At 57.1% G+C, this 23,693-nt stretch overlaps 1 protein-coding gene across 1 annotated transcript; it reads left to right on the forward strand.

Annotated features, from left to right (window-relative positions):
- Positions 1–1,039: 1,039 nt before the first annotated feature.
- Positions 1,040–23,338, forward strand: TRIM3 (tripartite motif containing 3). Its single transcript, XM_029058168.1, has 12 exons — positions 1,040–1,107; positions 2,014–2,166; positions 2,372–2,603; positions 3,399–3,550; positions 7,214–7,394; positions 8,014–8,746; positions 9,407–9,510; positions 19,201–19,368; positions 20,427–20,595; positions 20,805–20,875; positions 21,545–21,685; positions 21,853–23,338. The coding sequence occupies exons 2-12, from the start codon at positions 2,036–2,038 to the stop codon at positions 22,003–22,005; spliced, it is 2,235 nt and encodes a 744-aa protein (XP_028914001.1). The 5' UTR covers positions 1,040–1,107; positions 2,014–2,035; the 3' UTR covers positions 22,006–23,338.
- The last annotated feature ends 355 nt before the right edge of the window (positions 23,339–23,693 follow it).

A 23,693-nucleotide genomic window follows, 5' to 3' on the forward strand; every position in this document is an offset into this window, starting at 1 on the left:
TGGAGATGGGGATTAGAATTCAGGTCTCTTGACTCCCAGGCCCATCCGCTTTCCACTAAAGAAGCAGCGTGGCTCAGTGGAAAGAGCCCGGGCTTGGGAGTCAGAGGTCCTGGGTTCGAATCCCCGCTCTTCCACTCGTCAGCTGTGTGTCTGTGGGCAAGTCACTTCACTTCTCTGGGCCTCAGTTACCTCATCTGTAAAATGGGGATTAAGACTGTGAGCCCCACGTGGGACACCTGATGACCTTGTATCCTCCCCAGCGCTTAGAACAGTGCTTGGCACATAGTAAGCGCTTAACAGATGCCATCATTATTATTTTTATTATTATGTGGGCCGGGAAGTGGGTCGGACCTACCGATTTAATTCCTAATCCAGGGTTTAGCGTAGCGCTCGGCCCTTAGTGAGCGTTGAAGCACCATGACGATTCCTATTTATCGTCGCTGGAGGATGGGTGGGGAAGGGGGCAGGGGCCTAGATTCATTCATTCATTCAATAATATTTACTGAGGGCTTACTATGTGCAGAGCCCTGTACTAAGCGCTCGGAATGGGCAATCCGACAACAGACAGAGACAATCCCCGCCCATTATCAGCCCCGGGGAGCCTCATCTCTGTCCTGGGTTTGGGTTAGGACAGGGAGGGGCTGGATGGCGTCGAACGAGCCCGGGTCGGCCGAGCCCCAGGAGGCCTTCCAGCTCCGGGTCCTGGGTTCGAGCCGGACAGCTCCGCATCGGGGTCATCTCAGCTCCCCCTTCTCCAAGTGCCCTTGGCTTCGAACGGCGGCTGGCCCACAGTCGACGCCTAAAGAGCCCCCTCCTCGTTCCTCCCAGCCTTCCCTCCCCCGGGGCCTCAGTTTCCCCGGCTCGGGCCGGGGCGGTGTCCGGCGGGGGCCGCATTCCCGCAGCAGGAAGGGGAAGGAGAAGGGGAAGGGGCGGTGGGGGAAGGGGAGGAGCCGCGGCCGGTCCCGCCCCTCTCCCTCCGCCCCATTCCCTCCGCTCCTGCTCGGCTCCTCCGGCCCGCCCGGTCCGGCCCGGCCCGGCCCGGCCCGGCCTCCGGACAATGGCCCCGCCGAGCCCTCGGCCCCGCTGACCGCCCGCCCTCCGGTCCCGGTCAGTGTCCCCGAGGGGGCCGGGGGGCCCGGACCCACCCCCGGCCCCCCGCCCAGACGCCCCCTACTCCTTCCCCGGCTCCACCCCGGCCTCCGCTCGGAGTCCCTCCCGGCTGCCCACACCCGCTCCTTTCCCCAGCCCCTTTCTCATCCCCTTCCCTTTCTCCATTCCCATCTCCATCCCCTTCCCTTTCCCCAACTCATCCCCTTCTCCTTTCCTCTTCCCATCCTCTTCTCCGTTCCCATCCTCTTCTCCATTCCCATCCCCTTCCCTATTCGTTTCCCCTCTCCCCATCCCTTCCCTCATCCCCATCCCCTTTCCCCATCCCCTTTCCCCATCCTCGTCCCCTTTCCCGTCCCCATCCCCTTCCCCATCTCCCCCACCCCGGGCCTTGTCTCCTGCGCTCCGCCTCCCTGCCCCGGCCCTCCCGTCTCCCCCCATTCCCCACGGCCCCCACCTCCCCCCCACGCCCCCCGATCCCCCGCCCTCACAGCCCCTTCCCTCCACAGACTCCCAGCCCCTCCCTATTCCCAGCCTCCACGACTCCCCCTCTCCCCCCAAAACAGGGCCTCCTAACCCCATTCAGCCCCCACCCTGAGGTCCCCAACGCCCCCATCCCATTTTCCCCCCACTCCCACTCCCGTCGCCCCCATTTTCCACCGCCCCTCCCCCCAGCGCCCCCATATCCCCCAAATCTCCCGGCCCCTCCTCCTCCACCGCCGCCCAGGCCCCTTCCCCCCTGCAGGCCCAGTCGGGCCATCCTGGCCGGGCCAGGTCCGATCCTGTCCGGCTCGGTCCGGCCTGGTCCGGCCTGGCCTAACCCCACCCCCCCGGCCCCCTCCCCCCTCGCCCCTCCGAGCCTCACCGGTCCCCTGGCCCTCTCTCCTTGGCCTCTTCCTCCGGCAGGGCAGGGAGAACAGCAGGCACCATGGCCAAGCGGGAGGGCAGTGCCAGCCCCGTGGTGCGGCAGATCGACAAGCAGTTCCTGATCTGCAGCATCTGCCTGGACCGGTACCACTGTCCCAAGGTGCTGCCTTGCCTGCACACCTTCTGTGAGAGGTGAGGAGGGGGCGAGGGGGGTGGGGGACCGGGGGGTCTTTCAGAAAGACCGGGCGATGGCCGGAGGGGATGGGCCCGCCCTCCCGGGGAGAGTCGACGGGTCCCGGGAGGGAGCCGACCCCCCTCCGCCCCCAGCCCCCCACCTCCGAGGCCTCTGATCCAGCGTTCCCTCTGCCCTCCCCTGCCCCTGCCCCCTGCCCGCCAGGTGCCTGCAGAACTACATCCCGGCACAGAGCCTCTCGCTGTCATGCCCGGTGTGCCGCCAGACCTCCATCCTGCCCGAGCAGGGGGTCTCCGCCCTGCAGAACAACTTCTTCATCAGCAACCTCATGGAAGTCCTGCAGCGGACGCCCGAGGGGGGCCGCGACCCCGCCGCCCCCCACCCGCTCAGTGCCGTGGCTGGACGCCCGCTCTCCTGCCCCAACCACGAGGGCAAGGTAGGCCGGGCCTTGTATCGATGTCTGTCTCCCCCGCATCTAGACTGTAAGCCCGTTGTGGGCAGGGACTGTCTCTAATAATACTAATAATGATAACGATGATGATGGCATTTATTAAGTGCTCACTATGTGCCCAGCACTGTTCTAAGCGCTGGGGTAGATACAAGGTAGGTCTATTTGGGGTAGATACAAGGTCTCTTTATTGCCGTATTGTACTTTCCAAGCACTTAGTACGGTGCTCTGCAAACGCTCAATAAATCCTATTGAAGGAATGAATGGCGGGCAGGTAGGGGGTTGGGACTCTTTGTGTGAACCTTGTGGGGGTGTATCCCGGCTCCGCCGGCTGTCAGCTGTGTGACTTTGGGCAAGTCATTTAACTTCTCTGTGCCTCACTTACCTCATCCGGTAAATGAGCATTAAGACTGTGAGCCCCACGTCGGACAACCTGATCACCTTGTATCCTCCCCAGTGCTTAGAACAGTGCTTTGTACGTAGTAAGCGCTTAACAAATGCCATCGTCGTCATCATCGTTATTATGGGGGGCTGGGGAAGGGCGGGAAAGGGTGTAGGAATGAAGACGAGGTGCCCCTCGCCGACGACTCCCATTGGCAGTCCCTCTTGTGCCCCCCTTCTGCTCCCCCCAAACTCTCCCTCCCCACGTTCCCCACTGTCGGCCCCATTGACGCCCCCCGATGATGCCCCCTGGTGTCACTCTTCCCCCACCCCGCCGTTGACGCCCCCCGCTGACGGACCTCCCCGACGCCCCCTCCGATGCCCCGCTCCGGTCCCCCGCAGACGATGGAGTTCTACTGTGAGGCCTGCGAGACGGCCATGTGCGGGGAATGCCGGGCCGGGGAGCACCAGGAGCACCGCACCGTGCCCCTGCGCGACGTGGTGGAGCAGCACAAAGGCGCCCTCCAACGACAGCTCGACGCAGTGCGCAGCCGGTACGGGGGTGGGTAGCCTCCCCGGACCCCGGGCGAGGGCTGGGACCACCGACCCCGAGGACCCAGAGAGTCCCGCCGCCATCCTGGGAGGTCCAAAGCCTGGCCATTCTTCTGGGGGAACCCGGTGCTGAAGCAGGCCCAGCTCCCCTCTCTCCCACTGGCCATCCCAACCCCCACCCACCCCGGTCAGCTCGAAGGTCACCGAAGCCACCTGACAGCGACCCTGAGAATCTGGCAATAGCGGAGCACTGTGCTGAGGGACCTCTGAGGCTGAGCACTGTAGTGGGTGACCTCTGTGGGCCGAGCACTGTATTGGCTGACCTCTGGGTCGAGTCACTTCAGTTGGTGACTTTGGTGGGCTACTACTGTAGCGGGCGATTTCTGGGGCTCTAGCACTGTCCTGGGCGATTTCTGTATAAGGACTGCATTGAATGACTTTTATGGACTGAACACTGGGTATAGAGCACTGTACTGAGTGCCTCCTGTACGCAGAGCATCGTGGGTGGAGCACTGTATTGTGGTCTATTGGGAAGAGAGCACTGTATTGCATCTCGTTATTATAATTACATAATAATAGTAATTATCTACTGTGGGCAGAGTACTGTCATGTAGACTTATTGGAACAGTAATAATAATGGTAATAATAACAATAATAAAAACGATTGTGATATTTAAGTGCTTACTCTATATCAAGCGCTGTACTCAGCACTGGGGTAGATACGAGATAAACAGGTCCCACATGGGGCTTACAAGTAGGAGCAAGAACAAGTATTGAATCCCCATTTTGCAGGAGAGGGAATTGAGGCACAGAGAAGGGACTGGCCCAACGTCACAGCAGGTACGTGGGATCAGAACCCAGGTCCTCTGTCTCCCAGACCCGTGCTCTTCCCTCCAGACCACACTGCTTCTCTCTTGTGTGTAGAGGCGTCGTATGCATGGCACTGTGCTGAAGGCCTACTGGGTTCAGGGTGTTCTATTGAAGATGTGTTTCCAGAGCATAGCATGGTAGCAGGGTCTGGCACAGTAGCAGGCCGAGAGGTTCTTGCCACCCGAGGGGGAGTGGGGGGCTTCCGGAGGGGCAGTAGAACTGCGAGGGGTACATCGGCCCCGCGGAATCGAAGTGGGGACGGGGGACAAAGCCAGGTAGAATTTCTCTGTGGAGTCAGGACGGTGCTTGGCTCTTATCCCATTCCAGAAGGATACAACAGGGTCAGTCAGCCAGCCAGTCGTATTTATTGAGCGCTTACTATACTAACTGCTTAGGAGAGAACATAACAGACACGTTCCCTGCCCACAACAAGTTTTCATTCTAGAGGGGGAGACAAAACTAGTATAAATACCGGTATGTACAAAAGTGCCGTGGGGCTGGGAGGGGGGATGAATAAACCTGTAAAACCTCTAAAATGGGGATGGTTGAGACTTTGAGTCCCACGTCCAACCAGATTTACTTGTATCCACCCCAGCACTTAGTAAAGGGCTTAGCACAAAATAAGCACTTAACAAATACCGAAATTATTATAGGGAGCAAGGCAAGGTGATGCAGAAGGGAGTGGGAGAAGAGGAAAGAAGGGCTATGTCAGGAAAGGCCTCTTGAAGGAAATGTGCCTTCAATAAGGCTTGGAAAGTGGGGAGAGTGATTGTCGGATATGAAGAGGGAGGGCGTTCCAGGCCAGAGGCGGGGTGTGGGCGACAGGTCGGCGGCGAGATAGACGAGAGGAGGGTACAGTGAGAAGGTTGGCGTAAGGGGAGTGAAGTGCGCGAGCTGGGTTGGAGTAGGAGAGTAGCGAGGTGAGGTAGGAGGGAGCAAGGTGAGGTAAGAGGGGACAAGGTGATGGAGTGCTGACGGTGAGGAGTTTTTGTTTGATGCAGAAGTGGATGAACAATCACTGGGATTTCTTGAGGAGTGGAGAACATTTTCTGTAGAAAAATGATCCAAGCAACAGAATGAAGAATGGACTGGAGTGGAGAGAGGCAGGAGGCAGGGGAGGTCAGCAAGAAGGCTGATAAAGTCGTCAAGGTGGGATAGGATAGGATAACAGGGCCAGAAGAATAATAATGATGGTATTTCTTAAGCACTCACTATGTGCCGAGCCCCATTCTAAGCACCGGGGTAGGTACAGGGTAATCAGATTGTCCCACGTGGGGCTCCCATTTTTTAATCCCCGTTTTTACAGATGGGGTAACTGAGGCCCAGACAAGTTAAGTGACTTGCCCAAGGTCCCTTGGGTAGGATGATCCCCAGCACACGCTGCCGAGGGCTGGGACCACCTCCCTCGCTCCCAGATCTTCAGCTGTGGCGGGCATGAAGCCGCTGTTTGCCTACAGCCATGGAGAAGCAGGGTGGCCTAGTGGAAAGAGCACGGCCCTGGATTACAGAGGACCTGGGTTCTTATCCCAGCTCTGCTAATTGTCTGATGTGTGACTTAGGGCAAGTCACTCAGCTTCTTTGTTCCTCAGTTTCTTAATCTCTAAAATGGGACATTAAATACCCGTTCGCCCTCCTATTTAATCCACGTGGGACAGGGACTGGGTCCGACCTGATTAAAGAAGCCATGTGGCTTAGTGGAAAGAGCACGGGCTTGGGAGTCAGAGGTTGTGGGTTCTAATCCCGGATCCACCGCTTATCTGCTGTGAGACTTTGGGCAAGTTACTTCACTTCTCTGTGCCTCAGTTACCTCATCTGTAAAATGGATATTAAGACAGTGAACCCCACGTGGGACAACCTGATGACCCTGTATCTACCCCAGTGGTTAGAACAGTGCTTGGCCCATAATAAGCTCTTAACAAAAAACATCATCATCACTATTATTATTATTATCTTGGATCTAAGAGTACGTGGCTCATAGTGAGCACTGAAAAATATTATTATTACCTGTTCCAAAAGTTCTCTGCTCCCCTAAGGGGCCGGGGGGATATCTTGGAGAGCAAGTGGATTTGTGGGGAGAGGCAGAGAGTTCCTGGGGTATGCCTATCCTCAGCACGGTCTAGTGGGTAGAGCACGGGCCTGGGAGTCAGAAGAACCTGGGTTCCAATCCCTGTAAAATGAGGATTAGGACTACGAGTCCTATGTGGGACAGGGACCGAGTCCAACTCAATTACCTTGTATTTACCCTAGTGCTTAGTATACTGCCCGGTACGTATTAAGAGCTTAACGCATACCACAATTATTATTATTATTTTTATTATTTATGTCACGGGTCCTGGGATCGGAATTCCCTAGACCGGGCACTTGGGACAGTAATAATTATAATTAGACAGAGTGCCCGGTCTAGGAAATTCCTGGTTGGTACGAGCCTGAGGCTGAAGACAATTACTATTATCATTATTATTATTATTCTTAGATCCCCACCCACGGCCCCTCTCCTCCGGTCTCCAGCTGTTTGCCCCGCAGCTGTTTGGGCCGGAGTCTCAGCCTCCGTCACCCAGGTCTCCCGCCAGACCCGAGAGGTTGAGCGGGGATGAGGAGACCCCAGATCCGATCTTTCTGGTCCGCTAACATTGGCAGCCCGTCTTTCCTGCCCCAGGCCCGACCCCCTTACTCTCTCCTAGAAGCCCCACCCCTTTCCACCCTCCACTTCCAGAGACCCCCGGCCTCCCAACCCTGTTCCTTCTGGGGGGGTGGTCGGGGTCCTCGGTGACATCTCTGTGCCCCCTCGCCCCCAGGCTCCCCCAGCTGGCAGCCGCCATCGCCCTGGTGGAGGAGATCAGCCAGCAGCTGGTGGAGCGGAAGAACGAGGCCGTGGCCGAGATCAGCGGGGCCTTCGAGGAGCTGGAGCAGGCTCTGCAGCAGCGCAAGGGGGCCTTGGTGCGGGACCTGGAGGCCATCTGTGGGGCCAAGCAGAAGGTGAGCCCCAGGACCCCGGAGAGCCCCGGCCCCCGGCAGCCCCGAGCCCGACACCCCCACCCCGTTCCTCATCCCCCTATCCCGGGGAGCCACCGGCTCATCTCCCAGCTCCCGACCCCCAGCCCGTTTTCCCCATCCCTCGATCCCCTACAGCCCATCTACTGACAGTCCACCCTCCTGCCCTCTCCTTGGGGGACACTGAGGCAGAGGGACCGTCCGCGGGCCGGCGAGTCCCTCGGTGGGAGTGCCGAGTCCCCGGGGGCTCTAGGCAGTCCTGGGGAAGACCGTACCCCGCGATGGGGCTGCCCGGAACCAGTCCGGGGTCCGCTGTGATCCCCAGATCCTTCTCTGCCCCCACCTTGCCCCCAGCCACCGCCCCCTTTGTCTCTGGGTATGTGCCCCTCTCTCCCCCTCCCCCTGTGTCCCCTTGTCCCTTCTGAACTCATCGTCCCCTCGGTCTCTGTGTTTCTCCCCTCCAACTCCTCCCTTGGCTCCTACTGGCGTCTCCCCGCTTGCCCTACTCCCCCTCCATCCCATCGCCGCTCCCACCTCCTCCGTGTCCCCCGCCCCTGGCCTCGGCCGCTCCCTGTCCCGCCCCCTCCCTCCCCGCCCCCCACAGGTGCTGCAGGCCCAGCTGGACACCCTGCGCCAAGGCCAGGAGCACATCGGCAGCAGCTGCAGCTTCGCGGAGCAGGCCCTGCGCCTGGGCTCGGAGACGGAGGTGCTGCTGGTGCGGAAGCAGATGGGGGAGCGCCTGGGGGCCCTGGCCGGGCAGGACTTCCCCGAGCGGCCGCACGAGAACGGGCAGCTGGACCTGCTGCTGGACACGGACGGGCTGCGCCGTTCCATCCTGAACCTGGGCTCCCTGGTGACCACCAGCGCCACGGCCCACCAGACCGTGGCCACGGGCGAGGGCCTGCGCCAGGCGGTGGTGGGCCAGCCGGCCTCGCTGACCATCACCACCAAGGACAAGGACGGGCAGCTGGTGCGCACGGGCAGCGCGGAGCTGCGGGCGGAGCTGACGGGGCCGGACGGGGCCCGGGTGGACCCCGAGGTGCTGGACCACAAGAACGGCACCTACGAGCTGGTGTACACGGCGCGGGCCGAGGGGGAGCTGCTCCTCTCGGTGCTGCTGTACGGGCAGCCCCTGGGCGGCAGCCCCTTCCGTGTGCGGGCTCTGCGGCCCGGGGACCTGCCTCCGTCCCCGGATGACGTCAAGCGCCGCGTCAAGTCTCCCGGGGGCGCGGGCGGCCACGTGCGCCAGAAGGCTGTACGCCGCCCCAGCTCCATGTACAGCGCCGGGGGCAAGAGGAAGGAGAACCCCATCGAGGACGAGCTCATCTTCCGCGTTGGTGAGGGCAGGGAGCTGGGGGGCGGCAGGCCGGGGAGCGGGCGAGGTGGGTACCGCGGGCTGGAGGAGGGTGGCACAACCGGAGGAGGAAGGAGAAACCCATCTAGGACGAGCTCATCTACTGCGTTGGTGATGGCAGGGAGCTGGGGGGTGGCGGGCCGGAGAGTGGGTGAGGTGGGCGTGGGCCAGTGGGCAAGTTGCACACCCAGAGGACGGTGGGGGTGACAACCAGGCCAACAAGCGGGACGGTGGGGGTGACAACCAGACCAACAAGCGGGACAGCCTGGACCACAGAGACAATGGCTTTACTCCAGCCAGAATAGGAGGGGGCCCAATACCAGGCCTCCTCCACCCCTCCCCACTGAGGGGTTCTCCGGCTAGGGGACCCCGTGACCTGCAGCGGAGGTCACCACAGTTGCATGGCCCCATAGATTTGTGGGTTCTTGGAATCTTGTGCAGCCCCTTTGCGCCCAAAGGCATCGTACCTGGCTCTGCCCCTCACCCCTGCCTCCTTCTGGAAGTTGGCACGAGCCTGGCCGAGCCCAGAGCGGGAGCGGACCCTGCCTCGGGGAGCCTGGAGCCGGGGCCAGGATCTCCAGGGTGATCGGGGGGACAGGCATCCTCCTGAGCTGAACTGAGCTGAACTGAACGGCTCCCACAGGCAGCCGAGGACGGGAGAAGGGCGAGTTCACCAACCTGCAGGGCATCTCCACCGCCAGCAGTGGCCGCATCGTGGTGGCCGACAGCAACAACCAATGTATCCAGGTAAGACCCTCCCCTCTCCCCCCGGCTTCCCCGTGGTCAGTTTTATCACGGCAAAGCTTCCCTTCTGTCCCCCCGATCCTCCTGTCCCCTGCCCACGGGACCCCCCCCACCAAGCCTGGCTCGATCCCCTTCGTGTGCTTGCACTTTCGGGTGTTCTTCAGCTGCTTCCGGCTCCTGGGAGCAGGAGTCATTAGTTCTGTCCTTCCTCGGACCCGGAACTGAGGGGAAAGCGGTCAGCCGGGCTTAGACCATCCTTGGGGGCAGAGACAGCCTGCCCAGAGAGAGAGAGGGAGCCATCCGGCTGCTGCTTCTGTCCAAGATGAAATCCCTCAGGCCGAATTTGTGGAAAAGACCAGTGTGCCCCCCACTTTCCCTCCCTCGTCCTGCTCCCGGGAACCCCTGCCTTTCGAGTTGCGGCCACGACCCATCTTGGGAGCCCCGGTCACTGTTTCTGGCTCACAGCCCGGGAGTTGCCATCCCCACCCATCTGACTGCCACCCTCCGGGCTGGACTGTCCAACCCCCCTGGCTCCCCGCGGTCCACACCCTCGACCCGGAGCCTGAGGTTGGGCTGATGTCAACCACTACACCGACCTTCCCTGCTTGCGGTCACCGCTGGCCCACGTCCCGCTGTCCTTGATCTCTTCACACGTGGGTATCCTGATGGGTATGGCTTTGTTGCCGCTGGGACGGTCACACCCCAGGAATTTCCTATTGGTGAGCCTATCCGGCTTAGTTGACAGGAAGCACTGCTGGATCTAATCAAGAAGTCAGTGATTTCCTCTGGGGCAGGTTCCTCTCAACTTTTTAAAGAACTGGATATCGCATCTGTTCTTTAGATCCATGTGTGGTCTAGAACATTCCATCCCCCTAGGTTCAACCTCTGTCTGCCGGTCCACCAGAGGATGTGACAGTCTTCTTCATTTGATCCTCCATTTCTTTGTCTATCAGTGCATCTTTGGGCAGCGGAATTCAACGGCTTTCAGCTCTGTTGCCGATGCCGATTTCTAGCGCGTGACTTTAGATGTCTTTAGGCTGATTGCCAATCAGTGATGATTGTGGGGTTTGTTAAGCGCTTACTACTTTTTTATGGTATTTATTAAGTGCTCGCTATGCGCCAGGCACTCTACTAGGTGCTGGGGTAGATACAAGCCAGTCTGATTGGACACGGTCCATCTCCCACATGGAGCTCACAGTCTTAATCCCCATTTTACAGATGAGGTAACCGAGGCTCAGAGAAGTTAAGTGACTTGCCCCAGTTCACAAAGCCGACAAGAGGCGGATCTGGGATTAGCACCCGAGTCCTTCTGACTCCCGCGCCCGTGCTCTAACCACTAGGCAGCATTGCTTCCCTTCTCTGTGCCAAGCATTGTACTAAGCACATGGGAAGAAAAAGATAATAGACACGGTCCTTGTCTCGTATGGGGCTTAGGGACTAAACGGGAGGGAGAACAGGTACTGAATCTCCATTTTACAGATGAGACCACTGAGGCGCTGTCACTCGTCTCCCGGGAATGGGTTCCTTCGGGAATCGGTGCAGAGAGAGGGAGAGACAGAGACCGGGGACAGAAAGCCTGAGTTTAATACAAAATTTCTTCTGCGAGGTGAATTGAATTATATGATCACTTTGGACGCGGCGAATTGAATTTCCCTTTCGGGAGGAATATGATTATTTAATGATATTAGAGATTCCCTAACGGGAGGAATATACTTAGATGTTACTCGCGCGTGGCAGAACCCCCAGGTCCCCCCCAGGAGGAATTCACTTATGGTTTGTTTGCACGTGTTGAGGAGGCTAGCTCTCGCCCACATACACTTCCCACTTGGGAGGAATCCACTTATGCGTTACACACCCCTGTCGAAGCGCCTGGCTTCAGCTCCACGAGCGTTCAGTGGGACGGAACACTCCCCCATCCCACGGCTCCTCACTTGGTGCAGGCAGAGCGGGCATCTCACCCTGTGGGCAGAGGTGACCCGCGGCCAGCTGCTATAAGTCTCGATCCGCTACGCAGAAGGTCAGAGGCTGCGGGTATTCATCACCTGTACTCCTAGGGCATTCCAGCTTCTGGCCTCAGTTTATCCAATCCCTGCCCTCCCCGCTCCTCCATACCTAATTAGATTGGCACGGGCGTGAGGGACACCATCTATATTCCCGGCTTGGGCTGTCAATCTAGAGGTTTGGGTTGTGGGGGCGTTATCCCACCCGCACCTCTGAGTCCCTCCTGCTGGCTCGAGGGTCACGAGATAGCATTTAATCTTGAGATGGTGGGTACCCCGGGGTCACCTTGGGGGAGGAATTAAGTGACTTGCTCAAGGTCACACAGCAGACAAGTGGCGGAGCCGGTATTAGAACCCAGGTCCTCTGATTTCCGGGCCCGTGCTCTTTCCACCAGGCCAGGTTGCTTCAAGTCTGAGGCTCGGGGCTGACTGAGAGTCCTTGGCGGGTCTTCCCATGTGCATGGCTTCAGAGCTGTCATCAGCGTGTCTAATACTGCACCCAAATGACTGATTCTGACGATGCTCAGAAACTTTGGAGTCCAAGAATTTTCCAGCGGACGAAATATGTTGCCTAACACCAGATTCCGAGTTCCTTATTGCTGGCTGACCTGTGACTGTGTGGAATAATATTGATGATGATAATAATAAGTACAATAGTGGTATTTGTTAAGTGCTTACTATCTGCTAAGCACTGTAGTAAGGGCTGGGGTGATACAAGGTAATCAAGCCATTCCAAGTGCTTAGTACAGTGCTCTGCACATAGTAATAATAATGTTGGTATTTGTTAAGTGCTTACTATGTGCCGAGCACTGTTCTAAGCGCTGGGCTGGACATAGGGGAATCAGGTTGTCCCACGTGGGGCTCACAGTCTTCATCCCCATTTTACAGATGAGGGAACTGAGGCACAGAGAAGTTAAGTGACTTGTCCACAGTCACACAGCCGACAAGTGGCAGAGCTGGGATTCGAACTCATGAGCCCTGACTCCAAAGCCCGTGCTCTTTCCACTGAGCCACGCTGCTTAAGCGCTCAATAAATATTATTGAATGAATGAGTGAATGAAGTCCCACGTGTGACTCACATTCTAAGTAGGAAGGAGAACAGGTATTGAATGTCCGTGTTGTAGAGAAGGGAACTGAGGCACAGAGAAGTTAAATGACTTGCCCAAGATCTCACACAGCAGACAAGTAGGGAGCTGGGATTAGAACCCAGGTCCTCTGACTCCCAGGTCCGGGTGCTTTCCTCTAGGCCACACTGCTTGCCATAAATTGAATAATCCTGGCCCCAATCTAGCTTCAAACCACTGGGGTGGGGAAGGGCTAGACATGGTCACCTTTACTACTGTGGGGTAACTTTAGATCAGTCCAGGTTTTGTAGTTTCCAGAACCTAAAGAAGCAGCATGGCCTAGTGGATAGAGCACAGGCCTTGAAGTTAGGAGGACCTGAGTTTTAATTCCTCCTCTGCCCCCTTGTCTGCTGTGTGACCTAGGGCAAGACACTCGACTTCTCTGTGCCTCAGTTATCTGATGTGTAAAATGGGGATTAAGACTGTGACCACCGTGTAGAACATAGACTGTGTCCAATTTGATTAATTTATATCTACCCTAGTGTTTAGTTCGCTGCCTGGCACATAGTAAGCACTTAAAAAAATACCATTTAAAAAAGCAAAACCTTTACTGATTATTGATTCTAATCCTGCATTCTTGTCCCAGTCCTGATATTTACCTGCTGTGTGACCTTCTCTTAACTTCTCCCTACCTTCAATTCCTCATCTATAAAATGGGGATTCAATTCCTGTTCTCCCTCCCTTTTAGGCTGTGAGCCCCTTGTGGGGGACAAGGACTGTTGTCTGATGCTTGTTTAAATGGTATTTGTTAAGCACTTACTATATACCAGGCACTGTACTAAGCTGTGGAGTGATTCAAGCTAGTCCGGTTGGACATAATCCATGTCCCACATGGGGCTCACAGTCTTCATCCCCATTTTACAGCTGAGGTAACTGAGGCACAGAGAAGTTAAGTGACTTGCCCAAGGTCACACAGCAGACTAGTGGCAGAGCAGGTCATCTGACTCCCAGGCCCGTGCTCTTTCCGCTAGACCGTGCTGTTTCCCGTCAACCTGATTAAATTGATTCTACCCCAGCACTTAGTCCAGTCTTGGGCACATACTAAGAGTTTAATAAATACCGCAGTTATTACTAGTGATAGCAAATTTTTTTTTATAGTATAGGAGGGCAGTATGGAGGTCTAGTGATAGCAAATATATATTTTTTATAGTGTAGGAGGGAAGTATGGAGGTCTTGATGTGAATATATATTTTTTTATAGTATAGGAGGGCAATATGGAGGTCTTGATGTGCCTTGCATTTCTCTCGCTCCTATTTGAAACAAAGATCCAAGTTGCGGCACCGCATGCCATTCAATCAACCGGTCGATCAGTGGTATTGATCGAGCGCTTACCGCGTGCTGAGAACGGGACTAAGAGCTTGGGAGAGTACAGTCCAACAGAGTTGGAAGACGTGTTCCCTGCCCACAACAAGCTTGCAGTCTAGAGGTGTGAAGCCAAACTGTGACTTTGGGAGTGTGTGGTTAAAGATGTTCGTCGGCAGCCCGCCCAGTGGGAGAGGTGAAATACCACAACCGTTTCTTTTCAACCTCCTCGCACTTCTCCCCGATGCCGGAGATGGCCACGACCTCTTGGTATTCTTACGCCCTCTCTTGCGTATTCTAGATCTAGAGGGAGGGATCGGGCAGAGAGATAAAGAGAACTTCCCCCGTCATCAGTCGGGAGGATTTAGTTGGCGATAGGTAGGCCCAAACCCTGCCGGTGCTGCCTCTGGCCGGGATGTCGCTTCCTCCAGAGTTGAAAATGGGGACCCCGTCTTCACACGCCGATGTTTTCCACCCCCAAGCAGCACGGTTCAGTGGTTAGAGCATGGGCGTGGGAGGCAGAAGGTCATCGATTCTCATCCTGGCTCTGCCACTGGTCTGCTGGTTGACCTTGGGTAGGTCACTTCAGTTCCCTGTGCCTCAGTTACCTCATCTATAAAATGGGGATTAAGACTGTGAGCCCCATGGGGAACTAGGACTGTGTCCGCCCCGATTTGCTTGTGTCCACTCCAGCGCTTAGTACAGTGCCTGGCACCTCCGCCACTTATCAGCTGTGTGACTGGGCAAGTCACTTAACTTCTCTGGGCCTAAATTCCCTCATCTGTAAAATGGGGATTAACTGTGAGCCTCATGGGGGACAACTTGATTTCCCTGTATCTACCTCAGCGCTTAGAACAGTGCACTGCACATAGTAAGCGCTTAACAAATACCAGCATTATTATTAAGTGCTTAACAAATGCCATGATTATTATTCCTACAGGAATGAATTCTCTCTGCCCAATACCTATCGGGTGAAGAAGTGTTATTTCTAAACTTACCAATCGAACGGTGGCCTTGCTTGAGCGCTTGCTATGTGCGAGTACAGTACCACAGAATTAGCAGACACGTTCCCTTCCCATAAGGAGCTCACCACCTCAGAACTTCTGAAGCTCACTTCCTGGGCAAGATCAGCAACCCAGATACCATTTGGGCCGATGGTATTCCCCTTCCCCCATCCTGCCCATTTTTAGAATCACTGTCAGCCTGGACTCTCATACTCTGCTACTTGTCAGCTGTGTGACTGTGGGCAAGTCACTTAACTTCTCTGTGCCTCAGTTACCCCATCAGTAAAACGTGGGACAACCTGATGACCCTGTATCTCCCCCGGTGCTTCAAACAGTGCTCTGCACATAGTAAGCGGTTGACAAATACCGACATTATTATTATTATTACTCCCTGCCGGCCATCCTGTCGCTGCAATCAGACCAATCATGGTGTAGTGGATAGAGCATGAGACTCGGAGTCAGAGGTCTTGGGTTCTAATTCCCACTCCGCCACTTATCAGCTGTGTGACTTTGGGCAAGTCACTTAACTTCTCTGTGCCTCGGTTACCTCATCTGAAAAATGGGGATTAAAACTGTGGGTCCACGTGGGGCAACCTGGTTACCTTGTATCTACTCAGAGCTTAGAACAGTGCTTGGCACATAGTAAGCGCTTAACAAATACCAAATGATTATTTAACTTCTCTGGGCCTCAGTTGCCTCATCTGTAAAATGGGATTAAGAGTGTGAGCCCCAAGTGGGACATGGACTACGTCCAACCCAGTTAGCTTGAATCTAGTTCAGGACTTAGTATAGTGCCTAATTTGTTGCCGAATTGTACATTCCAAGCGCTTAGTACAGTGCTCTGCACATAGTAAGCGCTCAATAAATACTATTGAATGAATGAAAAGTGCCTAGCACATAAAAAGTGCTTAACAAAAGCATTATTATATATTAATAATATAATACAATATAATAATATGCAATAATATAACAATATATATTAATAATAATCAGTCAATCATTTGTACTTATCGAGGGCTTACCATGTACAGAACACTGTACTAAATGCTTGGGAGAGTCCAGTATAACAGAATTAGCAGTCATGTTCCCTGCCCATACAAACTTACAGACTAAAAATAATAATAATTATGGTATTTATTGAGTGCTTCCTGGGTGCCAAGCACTGTACTACGTGGCTCAGTGGAAAGAGCATGGGCTTTGGAGTCAGAAGTCATGAGTTCGAATCCCAGCTCTGCCACTTGTCAGCTGTGTGACTGTGGGCAAGTCACTTCACTTCTCTGGGCCTCAGTTACCTCATCTGTAAAATGGGGATTAAGACTGTGAGCCCCACGTGGGACAACCTGATTCCCCTGTGTCTACCCCTGCGCTTAAAACAGTGCTCTGCACATAGTAAGCGCTTAACAAATACCAGCAATATTACTAAGCGATGGGGGGATACAAGGTAATCAGGTTGTCCCATGTGAGGCTCACAGTCTTCATCCCATTTTATAGATGAGGTAACTGAGGCAAAGAGAAGTTAAGTGTCTTGCCCAAGGTCACACAGCAGTCAAGCGGCGGAACCAGGATTAGAACCCATGTCCTCTGACTCCCAAGCCTGGGCTCTTTCCACTAAGCCACGCTGCTTCTCAGGGGGACCAGGGCGGGGGGCAGACAGTGGGGAGAATCGGTCCAGACCCTTGGGACGGCTGTCTTCACGAGAGAGTCCACCGTGGGAGGGGTCCTGGACGAGGGAGGGTCCAGAGGCGGGCGTTGGGACAGAGGATGAACTTGGATAATAATAATCATGGTATTTGTTAAGCGCTTCCTATGTGCCAAGCACTGTTCTAAGCGCTGGGATAGATACAAGGTCATCAGGTTGTCCCACGTGGGGCTCTCAGTCTTCATTCCCATTTGCAGAAGAGATAACTGTGACACCTAGAAGTGAAGCGACTTGCCTAAAGTCACACAGCTGACAGGTGGCAGAGCTGGAATTAGAACTCACGACCTCTGACTCCCAAGCCCGGGCTCTTTCCGTTAACCCGCGCCACTTGGATGCCTGCTAATGACCGAGTCACCGGCCGCCCGGGTGACCCCCCGGCTCTCTCTGAGTCATTTTTCCAGGCAGAAACGAGCCCCATCCGTCGCGGTTCTCCAATCAGTCCGCTGGCTCGGGAGCGACGGAGAACTTCAGAGTCCCTGCCTGACGCCACTGCTGCCTCTTCAGACTCTCGAGAGCCAGTGAGAAGCAGCGTGGCCTAGGGGAAAGAGCACGGGTCCGGGAATCAGAGCACCGGGTTTCCGATTCCGGCTGCTGTGTGACCTTGGGCAAGTCACTTAACTACTCTGGGCCTCACCTACCTCTTCTGTACAAGGGGGATTAAGACTGTGAGTCCCACGTGGGAAATGGTCGGTGCCCAACCTGATTAGTTTACATCCACCCCTGCGCTTAAGTCCCCAGCCCATAGTAAGCACGTGAGAAGCACTGTGATCCAGCGGACAGAGCAAGGGTCTTTGGAGCCAGAAGGACCTGGGTTCTAATTCTGGCTCCTCCACTTTCTGCTGTGTGACCTTGGGCAGGTTATTTAACTTCTCTGTGCCTCAGTTACCTCATCTGGAAAAGGGGGAGTGAGACCGGGAGCCCCATGCGAGAGAGGGACTGTGTCCAAACCAATTTGCTCATATCCACCCCAGCGGTTAGTACAGTGCTTGGCACCTAGTTTAACCAATACCGCAGTTATTATTATTACTATGTTAGAATCAATTATAGGTAAGGTGGAATTAGACGTGAAAGAGTTTTTTCTTGAAGAGGGGGTGAGATGATGATGATGATGGTATTTGTTAAGTACTTACTATGTGCTTGGCTATGCTAAGTGCTGGGGTAGTTGCAAGGTAATAATAATGGCATTTGTTAAGCGCTTACTATGGGCCAAGCACTGTTCTAAGCGCTGGGGGGATACAAGGTGATCAGGCTGTCCCACATGGGGCTCACGGTTTTAATCCCCATTTTACAAATGAGGTAACTGAGGTACAGAGAAGTTAAGTGACTTGCCCAAAGTCAGCTGATAAGCAGTGGAGCAGGGATTAGAACCCATGACCTCTGACTCCCAAGCCCGGGCTCTTTCCACTGAGCCACGCTGTGGGGCTCACAGTCTTCATCCCCATTTTACACATGAGGGAACTGAGGCAAAGCGCAGTTAAGTGACTTGCCCAAAGTCACACAGCTGACAAGCGGTGGAGCCGGGATTAGAACCCACGACCTCTGACTCCCAAGCCCGGGCTCTTTCCACTAAGCCTCGCTGCTTCTCACTCTCCTACACGGGGCTCCCAGTCTTCATCCCCATTTTACAGATGACTGAGATCCAGGGAAGTGAAGTGACTTGGCCAAGGTCCCACAGCAGGCAAGTGGCGGAGTCAGGGTTAGAAGCAGCGTGGCTCAGTGGAAAGAGCCCGGGCTTGGGAGTCAGAGGTCATGGGTTCGAATCCCCGCTCCGCCGCTTGCCAGCTGTGTGACTTTGGGCAGGTCACTTCTCTGTGCCTCAGTTACCTCATCTGTAAAATGGGGATTAAGAATGTGAGCCCCACGTGGGACAACCTGATCACCTTGTATCCCCCCCAGCGCTTAGAATAGTGCTTTGCACATAGTAAGCGCTTAACAAATACCACAAAAAAACCCCCCAAAACCCAGATTTTTTTGACTCCCGGACCCCGGCTCTAACCACCAGGTCATAGGGCTTCGCCCCTCTTCCCTGGCTCCCAGCCCCGTCCTAGGGCCCGAGGCCTCTGCGGACTTGGTGAACGCCCTCTGGGGCGGTGGGCCTCCTGCGTGCTGAACCCCGGCGTGCTGGGCCTCTGGCCTGCTCACCCGCGGCCCGGCAAGCGGCCGGATCTCCCCTGCTGCGCGTGGGCCTCCCGCCACCCCAGCGGGGCTCATTTCGCCCTCGACTGCCAGGCTGGGGCCGAGGGCGGGCGGCTCCGGGGCCGTGGGGGCCGGGGTGGCCTACCCCAGTCGCTTCCGTGGGGGCCATAGGGACCCTCATCCCCCAGGGCTGGCGGAGAGGGGCGAGAGTGGGGTAGGAAGCTCTCTGGATGGACTCCCGCTGGCCTTGGGTGGAGGCAGAGGGCATAATTTCCTCCCCCTGGGGGTGGGTCGAGAGGGTCCTGCTGTGTGAGTGACCCCGGGCCCGGGTCCCTGGTCCCTAACCTGGCTTGGCCCCAATTCCCCCGTCCCCTCAGCCCCCACCAGGACGCCCTTTCCCTTCTCCAACCGGCCCCTCCCGCCGACAGGTGTTCTCCAATGAGGGGCAGTTCAAGCTACGTTTTGGGGTGCGGGGGCGCTCCCCGGGACAACTGCAGCGTCCCACGGGCGTCACGGTGGACACTAACGGTGACATCATCGTGGCCGACTACGACAACCGCTGGGTCAGCATCTTCTCTCCCGAGGGCAAGTTCAAGGTGAGAGAGCAGCCCCCTCTCCCGCCCCGTGTCCCCTCCCACCCCCTGTTCCCATCCCTTGCCTCCATCCCATTTGCCCGCAATGTCATTCATTCATTCATTAAATCATATTCATTCAACGGTTTTTATCGAGTGCTTACTGTGTGCAAAGCACTGTACTAAACACTTGGGAGAGTACAAGGCAACAATAAACAGAGAAGCGGTGTGGCCTAATGGTAAGAGTACCGACTTGGGAGTAGGAGATCTTCACTCAGTGGGAAGAGCACAGGTGTGGAAGTCAGAGGTTATGGGTTCTAATCCCGGCTCCGCCGCTTGTCAGCCGTGTGACTTTGGGCAAGTCACCTCATTTCTCTGTACCTCACTTACCTCATCTGTCAAATGGGGATTAAGACTGTGAGCCCTACGTGGGACAACCTGATTACCTCGTATCCCCCCCCCAGCGCTTAGAACGGTGCTTTGCACATAGTAAGCACTTAAATGCCATCATTATTAATACCGCTCTGCCACTTGGCCACTTTTGCCTCAGTTACCTCATCTGTAAAATGGGGATTAAAACTGTGAGTCCCGTGTCGGCCAGGGACTGTATCCAATCTGGTTACTTTGGTGTACCCCAGTACTTAGTGCATAATAAGGGCTTAGCAAATACCACAATTATTATTATTATTTTTAAACAGACACGTTCCCTGCCCACAACAAGCTTGCAGTCTAGGGGAGTTTCATTTCCCCTTTCCTGGGGTCTGCCCTTCCCAAGACCAATCCCCCTCAACCTCCTCCCTCTCTCCCCAGGCCCTAGGGTCATTATGCCTCCCTGCCCCCCATTTATGCCTTGTGCCCCATTCCCCCGACTCTTTGTGACCCCATACCCCTTCCACCACCGCCCGCCTCCAGTCCCCCCGGTTTCCCCCGGATCATCCCACCCAAACCTTGGCCTGCTTGGATTGGCGAGGCCGGGTTGCCGGGGCCGGGATGGGTGAGGGGAGAGTCGGGGCCTGGAGTCGGGGCGGGTTGGAGGTGGGTCGGGGCCGGGGCCGGGGGTCACCGCCCTCCCGGCCCCACAGAGCAAGATCGGGGCGGGGCGGCTGATGGGCCCCAAGGGCGTGGCCGTGGACCGCAACGGCCACATCATCGTGGTGGACAACAAGGCCTGCTGCGTCTTCACCTTCCAACCCAACGGCAAGCTGGTCAGTCGCTTCGGGGGCCGCGGGGCCACGGACAAGCACTTCGCAGGTACATACCTGGGGTCGCCAACCTCTCCCCGCCTCCCGTCTCCTCTTAAAACCCCCGCCTGAAGATCCCGTCTGCCCCGCCCCGGGATCCCCCGCGGATGGTCCCTCAGGGTTTCCATTGGCGTTGAGTGGCGCCTCGGTGGCCTGCATCCTCCTCGATGGGGCATCGAAGGCACCTCTCCTCCAACTCCCCCTTCCTCTCCATCTCAGGTCCTCACTTTGTGGCCGTCAATAACAAGAATGAGATTGTGGTGACTGACTTCCACAACCACTCTGTGAAGGTGAGTGGCTCCCAGCCCCCACCCCCCAGTGCCCTGGCTCCCACTGCCCTATTCCGCCCCGAGCCCACCCCCAGCCCCCCGGGTCTCCGTGACCCATCTCCAGCCCTTCCAACACTAATCTAGTTCCCCCTCTGCCTTTTCCCCCCTGCCGCCGCCAGCCTTTCCCAAGCCAGGCCAGAGTCCTGGAAATCCTGACCGTCTCCCTCCAGCCCCATCCCCCTCCCAGGCAACTGCGACCCGGAGGCAGGGCCGGGTTAAGGTGGAGGTGGGGGAACCCTGGGCTCGGCGGGGGTCTGGGGACCGGCTGTTAAGGGGGCTGGGGGTGCTGGGTCATTCATTCAATCGAAATTATCGAGCGCTTACTGTGTGCAGAGCACTGTACTGAGGCCTTGGGAGAGTACGATATAACAATAAACAGACACATTCCCTGCCCACAACCAGCTTACAGACTAGGGAGGGAAATGGACATTAATGTAAATAAATACATTACAGTTACGTAGATAACTGCTGTGGGGTTTGATGGGGGCGGATGAAGGAAGGGAGCAAGCCTTCAATAAGGTCCTGCAGGGGCGAGAGAGTAATTGTCTGTCGGATACGAGGAGGGAGGGCGTTCCAGGCCAGAGGCGGGACGGGGGTCTAGAGGGTCCAACGCTCGGTCCCCGCCCCCAGGTGTACAGCGCCGACGGAGAGTTCCTCTTCAAGTTCGGCTCCCACGGCGAGGGCAACGGGCAGTTCAACGCGCCAACCGGCGTGGCCGTGGACTCCAACGGCAACATCATCGTGGCCGACTGGGGCAACAGCCGCATCCAGGTCCGGGGCCGCGACGGGGCAGCTGGGCTGTGTGGGACGTCAAGGGACTGCGGGGGGTGGGAAGGGGATCCACGTGGGGGGAAGAGCCGGGACGAGGAGGGTTGCACTGGGGTGCGCGGGGGTGGATGTGGCGGGTGCCCCCTCTCCAGCCCTCCCTCCCACGGCAGGTGTTTGACGGATCGGGTTCCTTCCTGTCGTACATCAACACCACGGGGGAGCCGCTGTACGGGCCCCAGGGCCTGGCCCTCACCTCAGACGGACACGTGGTGGTGGCCGACGCCGGCAACCACTGCTTCAAGGCCTATCGCTACCTCCAGTAGCGGGGGCCGCCCAGCCCGGGGCTCACACGAACAGAGGGATGGGCCGCGGGACCCCTCGCTGGACAGGACGGGCCTGATCTGGGGCTCGGCCCCCTTCCCGCTCTCCCTCTCTTCGCCCACCCCTCCCCCTTAGAGCCTGCCCCTGTCCTGGGCCTTGGCTGGGCGGCAGTGAATGTTGGCCGGGGGCGGGGGGCAGGTAACAGAGGTGGGAGTCCCCAGGCAGGGTCATCCCCCCAATCTCCAGCTTCCACCCTGGCCCCTCTCCAGAGCCCCCTGCCCCTCCCTCCCTGGGCCACAGTCCTTCCCAGCCATCTCCTTTCTTCTCACTCCTCTCCCCTTCTCCTCTCCACGCAGCTTCCCTCTGGCCAGCCCCACTCCCTACCAGGTCCTCGCCCCTGAGTTCCTGTCCTCTCTCTACTCCCCTCACAGCTGCACTTTATTTATTTGGTTCCTGTGCTCCAGGGCTGCAGGACTGGGCCTGGGGGGTGGGGGGCTGCAGGGTTGGGCCTGGGGGGAAAGGGGGCTGCTAGGGCTGGGCCCCGGGGGATGGGGGTCCTGCAAGGCTGCTGCCCTTCTGTTGGGGTTCAGGGTGGGCCTGGCCCCTGTCACCTTTCCCCCCCGCCATCCAGGCGGGGCCTCCCGGTACCTCCCGTGCCTGGGCCCGGCCCCAGCTGCTGATGTGGTTTTATTTTTTTACACGAATGTGCGAGCTTCACACTCCCCCGAACCCCAGTCAGGGCGCGGGCTCTGGCTCCCCAACCGACCCCTCACTCCCTCCCCCAACACCCTGGCTGGGTTAACCCCACAACCAGTGCGTGGGGCAGAAGGGGTCGGAGTACCCCACCTGAGTCCCGGTGGACCTGGTTTAGGGGCCCCGGCCCCTTACCCCGCCCCATTCCCCCCTCCCCGGTGTCGAGGAGTGAGCAGTGGGAGAGAAATGGGTTGATCCTCTCTTGGGAAGCATGAGCAGTGACAGGCAAAGACTTACGCTAGCCCTGGGCTCCCAGACTGGCCCAGTCCTCTCTAGTTACCAGGCTAGGGGCAGCATTTCCCCCTCCCACCCCCCCAGTTCCCTTCCCATGACGGTTTGGGGTGCCCTACACAGAAAAGGGGAGGGGCATAACCCTGTAGCCCCCTTTCCCCACTGCCCCCGACCCTGACAGCCCCAGACAGTGACACTCCTGGCCCACCCCCCAGCCCCACAACACCCCCTGACAGTAATACCACCAGCCCATGGCCCCCCCACCACAGACTGACAAACTCAGACAGCAATACCACTGGCCCCCGCACCCCCTCCCCTCTATGTATGAAATAAACCATCGTCGCGGCCGTGGATCAGCTCCTTCTTTGGAGAGGGAAATCCGGTGGGAAAGAGGGGCGGGTGAGGGCTTGGGGTTCCAGGGCGGAGATGGGAGGAGCGGCAGGGAGCCAGATCCGAGTCACAGAGCTGGACTCGCCTCAAGATCAACCTTGGCCGTGGGCATTCGTGGCCCCTGGCACTGGGTTCATGTATACTAGTGTGCCTTTCGCACTCTTAAACCCTCTGTCCAAACAACTCTCCTCTCCGGCCACATTCCCGAAGGCCAGTTGCCAGGGTCCGGCGGCCAAGCCCTCAGCCGGGCCACGTTGTTTGAGGTGGGGTTTGACCTTTTCGCTTGCAGCCCCCCACTGTAATAATAATGATAATG

The sequence above is a fragment of the Ornithorhynchus anatinus genome, chromosome 2 (genome assembly GCF_004115215.2).
Source record: "Ornithorhynchus anatinus isolate Pmale09 chromosome 2, mOrnAna1.pri.v4, whole genome shotgun sequence".
Classification (NCBI taxonomy): Eukaryota; Metazoa; Chordata; class Mammalia; order Monotremata; family Ornithorhynchidae; genus Ornithorhynchus; species Ornithorhynchus anatinus.